At 44.6% G+C, this 17,348-nt stretch overlaps 1 protein-coding gene across 3 annotated transcripts in view; it reads left to right on the forward strand.

The window, feature by feature from the left end:
* The window catches only part of ANTXR1 (ANTXR cell adhesion molecule 1), a 237,863-nt gene that overhangs the window by 125,088 nt on the left and 95,427 nt on the right, over nucleotides 1-17,348 (forward strand). For all 3 annotated transcript variants that reach the window (XM_021924899.2, XM_009184349.4, XM_009184350.4), the window contains exon 13: nucleotides 14,925-15,020. In XM_021924899.2, the coding sequence (XP_021780591.2) occupies nucleotides 14,925-15,020 (96 nt within the window). The remainder of the gene's footprint in view (nucleotides 1-14,924; nucleotides 15,021-17,348) is intronic.

Here is a 17,348-nt window from a genome sequence, read left to right on the forward strand (position 1 = left end):
TTATTGAGGCTATTCCAGATAGTTAGTCGTTTGGGTTGAGCATTCTGGTTCAGTGAATCCGTTTGAGAGAAGCACAATTATAGGAAGAAGTGCAAAATCAAAAGAGGATCCAAAAAGTTATTGGGAGCCTGGGCAACACGGTGAGACCCTATCTCTACAAAAATAGAAAAATTAGCTGGGCATGGTAGCATGTGTGCATGTAGTCTCAGCTACTCAGGAGGCTGAAGTGGGAGGATCACTTGAATCCAGGAATTCAAGTCTGCAATGGGCCATGATTGTGCCACCCTATGTTGTGCAAGAGAGCAAGACCCTGTCTCAAAAAAAAAGAAAAAAAGAAAAAACTGCCAGGCACAGTGGCTCACGCCTATAATCCCAGCACTTTGGGAGGCCGAGGCGGGTGGATCATCTGAGGTCAGGAGTTCGAGACCAGCCTGGCAAACATGGTGAAACCCCGAATCTACTAAAAATACAAAAATTAGCCGGGTGTGGTAGCGGGCACCTGTAATCTCAGCTACTCAAGAGGCTGAGGCAGGAGAATTGCTAGAACCCGGGAGGTGGAGATTGCAATGAGCCAAGATCGCACCATTGCACTCCAGCCCAGGCAACAATAGCAAGACTCCGTCTCAAAAAAGAAAAAAGAAAACAAAATTGGTAGAGGGGGAAGGAGTTGTCAGTGGGAAAGAGAAATGGGAGGAGGAGGAAGAGGAGAGATTTAATAGTTTGGGGAAAAGGACCAAAAAGCAGAGAAAATCTAAGAGGATCTCCTTTCTGCCAACACTAAAATAATTGTCAACTCTTTAAATAGTCCAACATTGGCAAAATCAGTGAGCTAGGTTATCTGAGAATGGGAGGTGACCCACCAGGATCATGTTATCCTGGTTGGCAGCTTACAGTCATATTGCACTAAATTACAAGTCGCCCCAGGGTCCTTACGTGTATTTTCTAATCAGGATAGTATTTGGGACTGACAGGATTTATATCGTTTGCGTTCCCAGAAAGCAGTCAAACTCCTCCCTCTGTTCCCTACAGAATGACAAGGTCCCATGAAGGTATATAAACACCTTCCCTCTTGCAAAGCAGCCGTCTTCTCACCTATTCGTTAGGGCACCAAGGAAATGCAAAAGGCAGAGAGTTAACTTATTTCTCCTCAAAAGAAGAGTCAGTGCCACAAACAATACATAACTAGCATTCCTTTGCCATTACTGTGGCTACTAGAACAGATGTTAGTTTAGTCAGGGCCCAAAGCAGTGGGCTTCATGTTTTGTTTCATGTTTTAAAAAATAAAAAGCACTTGAATAAGTGACAACTGAAATATTACTGGGTTCCTTTTCAACACAAGCCAGCATTAGGAAAACTGTTTCATTTGCAAGCTGAGGAAATATGAAAGGGCAATTTTATTTTACCTGCATCGCCCAAATTTACAGACTTAGAATACTTTATAGGTATCTATAAAGCTCAAGATTCTTGAGATCGTATATAGAAGGTGCAAACTCAGCCAAAGTACATATCCACAAAATGCTCCTTATGATGGAGTTTGACCTGGCAGCCCCAGTTAGCCCCTGCCTACTGGCCTTAAAATTTGTGAATGTACTGATCCCTAACAGATAAAAATGTTGAATGGCAATTTTGTATTTCATACATCCTCGCTCTAAATAAAATTATGTCCATTCCTACTCTGTGCCTTTGATCACATTTCATTTTCCTTCTGGAATGCCCTCTCTTTTTTCCCCTATCCAATTTCACTGTGGCCTTAAGGCCTAGCCCAGTGCTGTCTGGACCTGCCCCAGGATGACTCAGTGGCCTCTGCAAGCCTCCTAACTCCCTCTGCTCTGAGCTCAGGCACTGCAGATTGCAGCAGCTTTGAGAGTTTAACTGTATTTCACCTGTACTGCTCTCCAGGCAAGCCCTGAGAGTCAGTCCTGACTTTGTAATTGGACTCTGACAACCTCTTTCAGGGTTAGAAACTGATGTCCATCTTTCTAGGCCTCCTACTGCTGAGCATACATTAGAAACTCAATGGGAAATAATTTCTTGGTTTCTTGACACCCTATTACACAGTTTAATGACATTGCTTTAAGGAATTGATCACCATGGTTACATCTGGTTGATCATAGATGACAGATTGATGGTTGATCATAGATGACAGATGCTCTGGTAAGCATCTATCTTTTTGAGGCACCACCCAAATTCACCTTTCCAAGTTCATAATCTAAAGCAACAGCCCACAGTATATTGTAGGTGATGTTTACTTACCAATAATAGATAACGGTGATGCCAACTAATACATGAGGGATGATCAATCAGACCAATTGAGCATATACATTAAATAAATAGCTACATTAACAATAAGTAAACAAATCACTATATTTAATAAAACAAAAAATGAAAATGAGACAGCAGCCTTTCTCTTCCAGTGTCATAATATTGGAACATTACTAAGTACCTTCTCTGTAATGCTATTTCAGCACCCCACTTCCAAGAACTAAAGTACTCCAAGTACTAACAAGCTACATCTTGTCTGGATTATTCTCTGAAAACTGGTTTTGATTAACAAGCTCCATGCATTTTATGGAGAGAAAGGAAAGTGCTGAATGAATCCAAGATTTACTTTAATCACCTTCACCATCATAAGTAACATGAAATGTCATGACTGGGTCAGGGTGACAAGAGTACTGCAAGAGTACTTGTCACCTTCTGTGATAAGGGCCTCAAAGCTTGAGTTTGTAGGAGTATGGCATCAATCTTCCCCTTAATTGCATATTAATGATGGCTTATCTCAGTCCTTCTGGTATTATTCATATAAGGCATAAAGTAATAAGATTTATAGCAAACTGGGATTTACACATCCATATGATTTCTGCTCCTTCAAAGGATTTGCTTTGGAAAACCATATGCTTTCTCCAACAACGCTGTCACTATTCCAAATATATTCTGCACTCCTGCTTTGAAATGGTCATAACTTTAAAGCCACAGTATTTGAACATTCTCAGTAGGGGATTAGGGGAATATCGTCATCATTTGATTTCTAAAACCCCAAAAGCTGTAGGAACCAGTTCTGGTGAATGATGGATTATCAAGCTCAGAGCCTCCTTCATGAAAAGCAAAGCATGACTAAGATTATAAGATTTTCTTCTGGGGGCCTATAAACTGACTTTAGAAAGAGTCCCGAGGGAGGTGTTTCAGAATTGCTTTGGTCTATGGCTGTATCACTGGAGGTAGTCTCCAACCTCCAAAGCCACTAGATTGGAGATAATTAGATTCATTTGGATGTGGGAGTTCAGTTATGTTCACTGCATGAACAGCCTCATTGCGTTATAGCCATGCTTTTTAGAAAGAGTTTCACAAAGGTGTAGGTACCTAATACTTTTTCTATACTGCCCCACTTTGGGTTAAGGAATCTACTATCTTCAGTGTCTTATCAATTTAATTGCCATCTCTAGCCCAAATTACCTCTCAGGTGGCCAGAATGAATCATAATGTTTCATTATGTTACCCTCATTTATGGTTGATCAACTTTGATCAAAGATATTAAATTTACCATTTGAAAATCCACTTGGGTTTCCCTTTTCTTGACACACGGATAGCAATCTTAAGGGCGTGAATTTCTCAAATGTGTAATCTGGGACCACCCACTAACACCATAGCTCTAGTCACAGTTAGTACAGAGTTGTTCACAGAAATCAACTTCATTTATGTTGGCCAAGCATGAGCACATCACCAGGAATTTGGCTTGGACGTAGAAGGAAGGGGAGGATGGAAAGGGAAGTGCCATTTTTTGAAAGCTGGCCATGTGCCGAGATCTCTGCACACCTTGTCTCATGTCATCACAGAACGAATCTGGGAAGCAGAAATTACCTCAATTTCACATACGTAAAGAAAAGGAAGTCTTACATTCATCCGTCCATCATTGGAAAGATTTACAGTGATTCTGAAGGACAGGCAGTGGAGTTTTAGGTTTCAGGGGCAAGAGCAGTTTTCAAAAGTCTTTGAGTCCAGTGTGCGCAAGTCAACAAGCAGTACCTGGTGTGCAGGAGTACTCGTGGGTGAGTCTGTCTCGGGTCTGGACAATTAGCAATTGTGTGACAGTCATTCTGTTTTCTTCTGCCTGACCCTGGGAGACATATCAGTAATGGATGTGCAAAAGCAGGTCTGTTTTATGTCTTAATGTAATTTAAGATGAATTGTATTGAAAAAAATGTTGAAGAATGAATGTGTCAAAATGGGTTAACTGTGTATATTGACTTTCATGTCATCCATCTGTCATGAATGAATGATACTTTGCAATGGGCTGGTGTATGACAGGGAGGACCTTAGGGTGTGAAGGCTTTTGCCTGGTCCCAGCAGCATCTGCCCCATGAAGTTTGTTTTCTCCCACTGCCTCCAGGCCCCATTGATACCCCGAAATAGATGCTGGGTTATGAGAACCAGGGAAGTCCCCTACATTGTCAGTCTTAAAAATAATTTTACAAGTCCACATATTTGTTCCATTCTTGGAGTAGTTTTAGTGTATGTCTTTAACTACTAACAGTATAAATAACTTGACATCATAAAAAAAAAAAAAGGAAGGCTTAAAGAGGTTACTCAAAGCCCACATATTAGTAATTAGAAGTTTAGGCTTTGGATCATCTTTTCCTGCCTCCAAGTCCCAAGCTGTTTGCAATGAGGTTGATGCCGCCATTAACAGGAATGAGACCATAGAGGGGAATTGAGCAGCCACAGGAAACAGGCTCCAGCGCCATCCCTGCTACCCGCTAACTATAGACGGCATCAGCCTGCTAAATCCTCATTCCCCTCATTCTAATAAACACTTGAATGGCATTTAGTGGCAATTTGTATTTGAAACACTGTACTATGTCTCACAGGTACAAATGAGTAAAGCAGATATGTGTCTTCTAGGGGCTTCTAGTTCAGTGGCAGAGACAAGAACATAATAATACAATTTCTATAAAATGGAGTAGATGATAAGATAGAGCTATGATTAGGATAAAAAAAGAGCACAAACGCAGAGTTCAGTGGTGGTATTTACTGGTCTGTGTTTCCCACTCAATGACAAGGTCCATGATTGGCAAAACTGTATCCATTTTATGTTTTTGTTCTCCAGTACTTGGAGAGGGCTTAGCACATGGTAGGTGTTCAATAAATATGTTAGGTATGAATAAATCAGGTGGTGCCTGAGCCAAGACTTGAAAGATGAATAACAGATAGCCAAGCAATGATAGTTAGAAAGAGTGTCTCAGGGAGAAGACCATGACAGAAGAGCGGGGTATGTATGGGAAGCTAATGCCATTTAGTTCTGTCAAAGCGCAAAGTGTAAGGAGGGAGGAGGGAGGGGGAGGTGCTGGAGAGATAAGAGAGGGCTTGTATGGGCTAAAGACTCAAAGCCTTGTACCTAGCCATGCAGAAATAGATTCCAGGGATTTCATGGACCCCCTAAAATAGTAATAAAAAAATGTGTGAGCCTGTGCATAAATGTGAATGTGTACTTTCATGAGGAAAGGGATGTATCACTTCCACAAAATTCTCAAATGTTAAGAACTCTGTGGGCAATGATGAGCTATTAAAAAGTTCATGGGCAGGCAAATCTATCAGAATATCATTTTAGGGTTTAGAGCCATAAATGGTTCCAACTGCAGTGTAGAAGATGGAATTCCTGGCAGTAATAGCAGTGGTGGAGAAACCAATAAAGAGATCGCTGCAATAGTCCAGGAAAGAAAGAATGAGATCCTAAGCCTGATCAGTGATATTGGAGATGAAGTAGACAGGGGAAGATTTGAGAAGTATTTAGATCAGAGGATCAGGATATACTGATGGCAGGTGTTATATTGGAGAAGGAAGAGAGGGAGGAAAAGGCACCTGAGGTTGACTTCCAAGTTTCCAACTTGGGCTGATAAATAGTGCCATCAAATAAGAGGAGGAAATCATGTAGCTTTGAAAAGGAAAACAGTGAGTTCAGTGTGCACAGTTGAGTTTGACATATCAATAGGACCTACTGGACAATTGAATGGTCCTGAATATGACCCTGAAGCATGAGGAGAGATCTAGGCCAGAGATGATGATTTAAGATATCCCTATCTAGATGCGAGTTTAAACTATGGGAGGAAATGAGACAATCCATGGAGAGTTTTAGAAAGAAAACCAGCCACGGACAAGAATGGATCCATCAGTCGCACAATATCATAAATGTACTTGAGGCCACTGAATTGTACATTTAAAAATAACAAAATGGTGTATATAGCTCCACAATTTATAAAGAGGAGAAAAAAGATGACTTCCTAGGGCATGCTGACATTTAAAGGGTTAAGTACAAGAAGAAGCCCATGAGGAAAGTGGAAAGGAATGGTCAGAGATAAGAGGGAGACCGGGAGAGTCACAGATGCCAGAGGAATAGAATTTCAAAAACATGCAGGGCAGAGTAGGCGGAGGAGTTAGATCATCCCTAAGGTGCCTACCAGAAATAACAGAATATATAAGCTCTGAAAGAGAGAGAATTTTGATCTCTAGGCTTGCCCATCTAGAACTGCTCAGCAGTAATAGAATGGCTTAAATTTCATCTTTCAAAATAAAACTTGCCCATGCTTTGCCAGTTTTGTCTGGGCAGGAAACAGCTCAGACCAGCTGCTTGGGATGGTTCTGAATTCCACTCAGAGCACTGGAATGTGATGCCTCCGAGGCGCCAGTCCTGTGAACCCCTTCCTGGTGCTCACAGAGGGACAGCAGCAGGTGTGCAGAGGCCTCCAGCCTCCAGCCTCCCTCTGCCCAGTGGCTGATGCGCCTCTCACTCTGCCCTCAGGGTCTCCCCTTGGAGCAGAGTGAAGTGGACATAGTTCCTTGATCTCTGCTGTTTCCATCTCAGCAGGATTGTCTTTGTAATTAGAACAAGCAGATTGCCATTGAAGTCACAAGGTTAGTGGAACAGAGCTGCCCCCGCTAAAGGGTCTCTTTGCCTTGAAGGCACTCTAAAGTGCTTCATAGGCACCCTCACTCTGTACAGAGAAAGGGGGAGAGGGAGTGGAGGGCGGGCCTCTGGGGAGCCTCACATCATCAGCTGCATCCCCAGGTGCCCCGTGGAGGGGAGAATCCAGAGAAAGACCTTTGCCGGCTCTCAAGAAGGTCTAATGGGTCCTCAGCTATTTTCCTGTCATATTTCTGGCAGAGATTGGCTCATATCTCTTCAGTGTGGCAGAATCAACCTACTAATTCATTCTTTCATGTTAAATGTTTACAAGATAGTCTAACCGCGTGAAAGCATCCAAGTATCTTCAGTGGCTTCAGTGATGCAGTGTTGCTACTAAGAATCTGCACAACCTAGCAAAGACTGTAAACTACAGCAAACCCACCAGCCACCAGAGAGGCTTCTGATAACCTCTTCCTTCAGAAATTGACCATACTGTTGTTGTAGAAATATAACTGTTTTAGTTACCGGGACCTATCCTGGGGTTAGTTAAAATAGGAGATATTGGGGTCACTGTGGTGAGGGCAATAAAGCGTGCCTCTTTCCTGCCTTCATTGTGAATAAACTGAAAAATGAGGCCAGAAAATGATACATGAAAACCTCAGCACAGCATTACTGTGAGTTGGAGATTTTGGCTGAGTGTGGCAGCAAACAGGCTGGAAACTGAAGCCCAGAGTTAAATAGATTTACCAGTCTGATTGCAGGCAGGGGGCCTGTCCAGGGAAGGTGCACAGCCAGAGGCAGAGTTATGGGGGGCTGATTCGCTTAAGCTTTAGGGACCCTCACTTGTATGGGTCCCTGCTAGGCCCTTCTAAGGCCAGGGGAGTGGCCCTTATAATTTTGCATTTGTATTTTTATGTTCTCTTTCTTAAAGAGCCTCCACAAAATTGCGTCAGTCCCCACAACACCTGCTTGCATGGAATAGCAGAGAATACCGCCTGCTCCCTCCGGGCAGCACACTCCCAAAAACGGGGAGAGAGGAGCCAAACACGATCCGTTTACACTTTGCTTATTTACTGAACGAGTGCAGGGCAGAGACAGGCCTGGAGTTACGCACACTGAATGCCCCAACATGGAAAGAAACGTTAGGAGGGGCAGGAAACATTCCCTCCTTAACCAACACAGTTTTCAAGGCCTCACTGGAGGCACTTCATCAGCTCCATAGTCACCCCACGCGGTGGGCATCAGGCAGAATCCTGGCGCAGGCCCAACTTTGAGCTGGAGGATTTCACTGTTTCTTTATGTTGAACTTCCCCCAGTCTCCCACTAATCCCTCTCCATTCTATCCTCCTCCCTTTCCCACAAAACAAAACAGAAAGGAGCAGCAGTGTTTGCTGCTGTATTGTCCAGAAGCCTGGTTGTCTCCCATTATACAGCAAACAAGCCCTGGCAAGATCTTTCACTCCCGCCCCATGCCAGGCATTACAAATCCAAAATTGCCTACATTCCACCTGCCAAGCAAGAGATGCTTTCATTATTGAAGTTCCAAACGTATACCTTTGAGAACAATGCCTTCTCGTCTCAAAAGAGAGGTCCTCATTTTGTGAGTTGGGAGTAGAGGGAATTAAAGAAAGCCGTGACGCAGGGATGTGGCCATTCAAGCCGGGCAGCCTTCAGAGAATGTCATCCCTAATGACACATGCCCAAAGGAAGGAGCGGGGCTGAGCTTGTCCCGCCTTCATGTTTAATATTGCCTGTCTGCCTCCTTAATAGTGGGCCTCTGTGTGAGCATTTGACAAGGCTTAAAAATATTCCATTGAAGAAAATGGATGATCCCCCAATAGGAAGGTGCACCCCCATGGGCTGCCTGCTTGACCACAGAAGTGCTTCCAGCTCCAGTTGCTCATCTGAGAACTCCCCCCACCACTTGCTGTTAAAATTGTTAAAATTAAAAGCCATGTTGATTTTTTAAACTTCATTTCCATTTTTTTTTTTTAATAAAATAAGAATTGGACTTGTGTTGATACTTAGGCTGTTGAGAAAATAACATTGTTAAGACTCCATGTGTGGCTGTTTGCTGTTTCTCCCCCTCTGGAATCTTTTTCGAAGGTTTGTGGTGAACTACATGCAGAGGCTGCCTGGTAAGGGCAGGTGGCACTGCCAAGGGCAGCAAACACTGAGAGTCGGCTGAGCTGGACAGGTCAGCTTCCGCTCTCATCTGTGTCATAAAGTCAGGTCCATGCAGGTCCCCACTCCAGACTCCCCCTGCCCAATGCGGACTCTCAGATGGATCATGGAGAACGGATCTGAATGTGTGGGTCGGGGAGCACCCGTTCTCAGAGCTGACTTGCACCCTGCCAGCTCTCATCTGAGATGAGGCCTGGGCAGGCACAACTCCGCAAGGGGGACCTCTGGCCCAGATGGTCTCACTTAATTCCAGAGTGGTGTCTATGCGGCCCTAAGGTCTCACCTGTCCTGGCCACCCTTTCCATGGTAAAGAGGGAGAACAGAGACCAAGCTCACACACCAGTCCTGAGTTAGGCTGTGAGCAGGGGTCCCAACCCTCCTGGGGTCCAATCCAGGAAGAAGATCTTGGGAGCAGGTGGCGGTTAGCACAGAGTATGCCAACAGTGAACCAGGGGCACAGGAGGGCAGCATGGAGGCCAGAGACAAAGGAGTTGAGGCAGTCTGCCCCAGAGTAAAACAGTGCAGAGCGGAGCCAGGCTGTGTGGGGGTCAGGCTATGCCGTGTGAGCTCTGCTGCACTCCATGTGCCTCCCAGCCACCGGCAGAGCCTGCTCCTTAGCACCCGGGTGTCTTCATCTTGGAACGTGGTAAAGGTGGAAAAGGACTGGTTTAGCATAACCGAACTATTTTGCGAATAAAGCAAATACTATTTACTAAACAATGCAGATGTGCATCTATTTCTATTCTAATATTGATATACATTCAACAGGTAACTAGAGCCTTTCTCGCATTAGCTGTCAGTCCCTCTTCACAAGGTAATTGATTAAAACTCCAAGCCAAGAATCTGAAGGGAAGGCAGCCTCTACCATGGTCCCCCTCCCTCTCTGACTTTCCTCTGAAGTCCACATTCACCCATGCTGTGTGTACATCCACGCTGGGTCATGTGAATGAACTGCTTCTATCAAAGCGGAAGGAGCAACTGTAAACATGGTCTCAACTTCTGTTGCATCTGCTTAAAGTTTAGTCTTTAAAGTACAGATATTTCTTAACTAAATTGTTATAAATCTGAAGTTATAGTGTAATGGTTAAGTGTGGGAGGGGGTGTCAAGATTCTAAAATTAGACCACATGGATTCAAATCCTAGTTTTGTAACATTAACATTGTGAACATATAAAAATAAGTATGTCCATAGGTGGTATGTGGAGGTCTTGAGTGAGTTACATATCTTCACTGAGTCTCAGTTTTCCTAATCTGCAAAAGGGGGTAATGGTACCTACAAGGCTGTTTTACCAAGGCTCACTGAATTAAATGAGAGAATGCATAGATAGCACTGAGCACAGTGGTTAGCTGTTGTTAAGTAAGTTAGCACTGAACACGGCCGTCAAAATGCAAGCATTTCAAGAGTGACCTCGGGAAGTGACACTGCCCAGAAGAATTGGGCAGAATTGCAGCTGTCCTACACCTGGGCCTTCTATTCTGAATCTTTCCCTCCTCCAGTCCATACTCTCCAGTGTCCACAGCATTTGCTTTCCAAGAAGCAAATCTGATCACGATGCCCCACTGTCACCGGGTTAAAGCCACTAAGGGTTCCCCTGGGCTCAGGATGGAAGCCACACTCCTCAGCCTGGCTTGTGTGTCCTCCCACAGTGGGGACCCCACCGCCTTTCCACCCGCACTCGTGCTGTGCTCCCAGCACGTGGACCTTCACTGCCCCTGCCCCACCCCAGGCATCTGTGCTTGCCTTTTTGTGCAGGAATGCTGACACCTTCTTGGCCCTGCTCTGCGGAGTGTCACCTCCTCAGTGAAGTGCTAGTTCCCAGACACTCGGCTCTTCAGTACTTGGCTACTTGCTAAGAACAATAGCTGGCTAGTCTGCTGTGAACTATGGAACTAAACTGCCCACGTTTAAATTTTGGCTTCTCCACGTGGCCATCAGCAAGTTTCTCCATCTCTCCCTGCCTTGGTATTTTTAGTGAGATGAGAAAGACAATATTATTGAATTCACAAGATTGTTAATGAGAATTAAATGAGTTAGCATAAGGAAAGCATGTTAGTACGTAGAACCCTGCTTGGCACATAGTAAATGCTCAGTGAATGTTCACTGTGCTAGCAACAATGTTATTATCATCATTGTCATTATTCTTATTCAACCAAAATGTAAGCTCTTTAAAAATAAAGACTGCCTATTTTGTTCACTACCTGACACGAAAGGTGCAGGATGTACAGCTCTTGAGTAACGCATATAACACTGCTTATGGTTAATTGTTTATATGAATGCCCCGGCCCCATTAGCCAGTGGAACACAAGCATCTTGACTAGCCAATCAATCCTGTATTTCCTGGTTCTGCTTAATGGGGAAAGAATAGACCCTCAATAAATGTTTGCTGAATGAATAAATGAATAAACCTCTGAGGTTGCATGTACATGTTATCTCCTTCTAAAACGTCAGTTTTAGCTCTAAGTTTATCAAAAAGTCATGCCTTTCCTTCTTTTGAACTGGATATCCAGTGGTTTCTGGAAGATCTCAAAAAACAGACGGTACATGGCTGGGCACGGTGGCTCACACCTGTAATCCCAGCACTTTGGGAGGCCGAGGCGGGCGGATCACAAGGTCAGGAGATCAAGACCATCCTGGCTAAAACTGTGAAACCTCTTCTCTACTAAAAATACAAAAAAATTAGCCGGGCATGGTGGCGGTCGCCTGTAGTCCCAGCTACTCGGGAGGCTGAGGCAGGAGAATGGTGTGAACCTGGGAGGCGGAGCTTGCAGTGGGCCGAGATTGCGCCACTGCACTCCAGCCTGGGCGACAGTGCCAGACTCCGTCTCAAAAAAAACAAAAACAAAAAAAACCGGACAGTACATTTGGGGGCTTTATCCCAGAGCTATCTCCAGAGGAGGATAAAGTTCCTCAAGGAGTGTCTGCCCCATGCATTTCCACCCACCGGGAACCCCTTTCCTGCACCTCTCCCCTTCCTGAGCCCCCCGGCTGTCTTCCTCCACCACAGCCAAGGGAACTGGGCCTCATTAGGGGGACAGTTTGTTCCTCATTAGGGGCACCAAGCTTGGCTGGAGAAAAGCCAGTCATCACTTTATCCAAAGCCAGGAAATCTCCCGATGTGGAAGCCTCCTCCCTCCCATTCTGCACCAAGTCCTTCACTCTCGCTACTTCATGGAAAACCTTCTTCTAGAAGGAAGTGAAAAAATTCCCCCAAAATACATCAGCCCTTGTGCTTTAGTTCATCCACCTAAAGTGAAAAAATAAAACCAGGGAGAGGGGAAATTGTGTATAACGTGAATAAACGTAGTCTGTAGACTTTATTGAAGTACTGCTGTTTTGTAAGCCTCTCACTGACCAGAACCACTTATTATTCCAGATGCAGATAGATTTATGATCTGAAATGCTCACCATGTTTTTTACCCTGGAGAACTAAAGGGAGAGTGAGTTCCAGCTCAGTGTTTGATAAGATAGCTTACATCATTTTATCCCCATGTCAATGCAGTGAGGCAAGTGAGGTTTATTATCTTGCTGTTATGAATGTGGGCTGTAGAGACTGAGAGATTAAGAGGGTTGTCCTTGGCCAGCCCTAAGTTTGGAAAACACATGTAATTTCATTCAGTCACTACTGAGCCCATCGCTCTCTGCCATCACCCGTGTATAAATGTTGCAGCCCAGAGCGTCCCCTCTGCCATGGCTTGTCCATCGTCTGGCCCCTGCGCTCTCTTCCCTCCCCCAGCTACCCCTGGGCTGCCCAGCCCTGCACCTGCATTTGTGAGGCTGCAGCTCCCCTGGGGGCAGTCTGGCATTCCCAAGCCCTGGCTAGGGACCAGAGGTGTTTAGTTCCCTGGCTTTTTGGTCAAAGACATTCCAGGGAGTTTCAACAAGTAAGAGCTGCCTTTAAACAGCTTCCAGAAGCCCCTGCTGAGCACTCAGAGTGGGAGCGAGCCATGTCCCAGCTCTCCTATTCACCTGCTGCGTTACCCTGGACAGACCACCCAGCCTCCCTTCCCTGTAATGGAGGAGAGGGAGCAGCTTTGAGAATCTGATAGTGCTGTGAACGGTCTCCCCCGAAGACACTTGCACTAAACATCACAGGTATCATTTCAGGAGGGTCACAGTGTCGATCCACTGAGCCCACGTGGGTACCCCATAGATCCCCTGCCCCTGGATAAGAATCCCTGGGCCCAGTGAGCTCTAACACCAAAGTGAGAAGCCCCCAAATACAGATTTTTTTAAAGAAAACTTCAGTAGTTTATTTTCTCATTATGAAAGAAAGAAACTAGATTTTAAAAGGAAAATTACCATAAACCCACTACCAGTAAAATTACTATTAATAATTTAGTAAATATAAATTTTAAAAATTAGTAAATATCAGACAGTCTTTCTGTCTCTCTCACTTTTGACATACATATACATAAATCTACTCATTATACCAGAAGTGTTTTGTCATCTTATTTAAATATCATTTAAATATTATTTGACAATATGGCCGGGCACAATAGCTCGCACCTATAGACCCATAGGTCTATAGCACAGGGGGAAGTCAAGGCAGAAGAATCACATGAGTCCAGGAGTTCAAGAAAAGCCTGGACAACAAAGTGAGACTCCATCTCTACAGAAAACAAAAAAAATAATTAGCCCGGCATGGTCACATGCACCTGCTGCAGTCTCAGCTACTCAGGAGGCTGAGATGGGTGGATCCCTTGAGCCCAGGAGTTCAAGGCTGCAGTGAGCTATGATCACACCACTACACTCCAACCCAAGTGACAGAGTGAGACCCTGTCAAAAAAAATATGAATAAATAAAATTATTTGACAATATAATGTCTACATAGTAACCGATTGCATGGTAATTCTGCAATGCATTATTTAACTTTCCCTAATTGTTAACCATTTATGTTTTCATTGTTATTATCTGTACAAACATATCTGATTATTTTCTTAGATTAAAAATGGAATAGCCACTTCTATGCAGAAGGAAGCTTTTGATACCTATCACAATTTGCCCCCTGTCTCCTAGAAAGTTTTGCTGATTTGCACTGCCAGTAGCTGTAGGGAGGCAGGGTGGAGGGGACTTACACCCGTGTTCCCAAGCGGCTTCCTTGAACCAGCAACTCAGAATGTTGATACCAAGTGGGGCCTCTGTTTGCTAAAAGCCATCTCAGTCCACAGAAACTGTGTCTAAGACTGGCCTCACCACATTTTGAAGTGGATAAAACTGGTCTTGGATGCCTTCCTCCCTCCCTCATTCCCACATAGCCACTTGATCTGACTGTAGCCCCTCGCCTCCCAGGTTCAGCAGCAGTTGCTCTGCTCCTACCCCCTGGATTCACAGACCCTACAAGGCTTTTCCCATCCCATCAGCAGGCTATAGACTTTCCATCGACAGCTTTATGAATCTGTTACATGCACTTATGTGAATGGGTTCGGGGGAGCAGGCTGAATTCAGAGTACAACGGTCCTGAGTCAGCCCAGGCAGAGACTGGGACATCAGACCCAGTGAGGAGGCTGTCACCGGGCAGGGGATAGTGTTCCAGGGCCAGATGAGCAGTGGGAGTCCATGTTCATGCCTGCTCTGTCTCTTATAAAGTTGGTCCTTCAGAATGTTCCTCAAAGAGAAGAACAAGGCCTCTCTGAAAAGATAAATTCATTTCCCTTGAAAATTGGCTAAAGAGAGTGTGTTGCAGGGCCATGAGCCCCAGAATGATGGGCAGGATTTCAGCCATTTGCTTGGCAAATTGTGCTGCTCTCTGAGCCTTAAATCTGCATGTCGGTGATGGGAGTTTGGGGAGGGAAGACCACACATGGTCCCATCCCGCTGCTGACCGCCTCTCTCTTGGCCCCTGCAGTCTGACGGCTCCATCCTGGCCATCGCCCTGCTGATCCTGTTCCTGCTCCTAGCCCTGGCTCTCCTCTGGTGGTTCTGGCCCCTCTGCTGCACCGTGGTAAGTGCCCCAAACTTCAGGCCATGGAAGGCGAAGGGTGACATAAAGTTCACAGACCATGAGTAGAGAGAAAGGGATTTTTAAAAAACTAAAGACGGAAGACAAATCTTGTGTTTTTTTATACAATTTATACAAAATTGATGTGAACTGACATTGATCAATGGAACCATGGGTCATCAGCAGTCAGTATGAGTTAAGGTGTGAGATTGCCAATGGCCATACCCCTTGGGTGGGGCAACTGGGGTAACTGCTCTAGTTTTGGTGCTTAAGAAAGAGCCACAGGACACCACAAATAATAAGTGTTATTCTACATGTAATGAACATATATGCCTCTGTATGTACAGTACACACACATACACACACACACATTTGTTGAGTTGCCCAACCTATACTCTTCTAAGGCCTCCCTGATCTTAGTAACTAGTCTACCTATCTGAGAAAGTGCCTCTGGCCTGACCTCTTTATTTTCGACAATAAAGAATGGCACTTACCTCTATTTCATTGATTTTAGCAGCTTTTGTAGGACACACCTACTGTGTGTCCAGCACTGGGCTAAGCGCTTTGGCTACAAGATCAATAAAAACCTGCCTCCTCCCCATCATTGTCATATGGAGTCACCACATGACAATGTCTCCCCAAAATAACTTAGGGCCTGGAATAATCCACCCTGACGATAATCCCAAATGGTAAATGTCTGGCTGTCAATTTCTGTTCTCTGGCTCTTAGAATGGGAAAAGTCCAGACAAAGTAATAGCCTAATAAAGAAAAAAAAAACATTCCCTGTGACATGTCTATTTCTAGCCTGTGCCATGCCTTTCTGTGAATCCGTGTGTGCTGTGGAGTCTGTGAGTGTGAAGTGGCCACTGCTCCACTGCCATGGCATCTTCATTTCCTGTATTTCAGTTCTTCCATGGAAGAGCCACAGGGTGTAATAGACAGTGAGCCTCTCCAGGACAGGGACTCATCTTCATTTTCCCTCTGAAACTTCAGCATTTAGCACACAGTGTGAGGGAGTTCACATCTGTGTGTACAGCTGAATTGAACCAAGGCCATAGACAGAGCACTGGACTTGAAAAGCAAGGGGAAATGGCTTCGGATGACATGTTAAAGAGGTGGCAAATGCATGAGATGAGAGGCTCAACCAAGATGTGGACCATGTGGCAGGGACTTCTGGAAAGGGTTGACTTGCAGCAGACAAGTGTGGAAGGAGAGACCCAGGACAGGCACAAGTCTTGGATTAATTAGTACCCTCCAGGCTGGGCTGGATATCACTGAGATTTTAAACAGATTCTTACCAGAGCAGCTCCAAGAGTTAAATATTGTTTTAAACACTAAAGGCTACATAACCATTTTATTCTGAGGGTAAATATTCCTAATGAGTCAGCCCGAGTCCTTTCCATGGAGATTCAAAAGCAAGCACATTTTCAAGTCCAGAAAAAGAAAAGAAAAACCTTACAGTGGTTTCTTAAAGAAGAGGTGGGCAGGCCTGGTAGCAGCAGGCAGTGAATACTATTATAGTCCCTTTGATTGTTTACAAACAGTTACCTCTGGGTGAGGACAGCTAGGACCATTAGAACAGCCAAGCAGCGCTCCACCAAATACCAGCTGTGTGACCTCGAGCAAGTTTCTTCACCTCTCTCTCAGTTTCCTCATTGGTATAATGAGGACAATAAGAGCTCCCACCTCATAGTTAGATGGTGAAGAGTATAAAGGAGCGTATATATATGTGCTTAGAAAGCACCTAACACACAGTAAGTGCTACAGATTATTATCATTTAAAAGTATTTTACCGTAATAGGAATCTATTATGATACTGTGTGGCATTCCATTTATATTCTTGGGAAATGTTTTCAAAATAAACCTTTTGTTATTGGAAGCAATGTCACCCAAGGCCAAATTGAGTTTTGCAATATTCAAAATATTTTTCAATGAATTTATCTGGTTAAGTCCCTGTTGCTTTGGAAGGCAGCCAAAATGTCTTAATGTGGTCTGACTTTGTAAGTCTTAAAGGATTTCTTTATGAGGGTTCATCTTAGAGATTCATTTTTCCTGTTTAGGATGTCTATTTAAGGGGCCTCCTCTCCCTCTTTCAGAAAGCTGGCTTGGGCTCCAGTGCTTGGTCTGACCCCTAAAACTACTTGCTGATCACTCGCTTCCTTGATGAGGGGTGATGCTCCGGAGCAGGGCAGGATAAGGTCATGTGTTTCCTGAACAGTATACTCAGGAGTGAAGGCAAACGTGGGCCTCCCATCAGAGTTTCATTCAGAGGACATGGGGGGAGTTTCTCTCCCCTAAGATACAGCACTCCTCACCACAGTCCCCAGATGA

Source organism: Papio anubis, chromosome 14, assembly GCF_008728515.1.
Source record: "Papio anubis isolate 15944 chromosome 14, Panubis1.0, whole genome shotgun sequence".
NCBI lineage: Eukaryota > Metazoa > Chordata > Mammalia > Primates > Cercopithecidae > Papio > Papio anubis.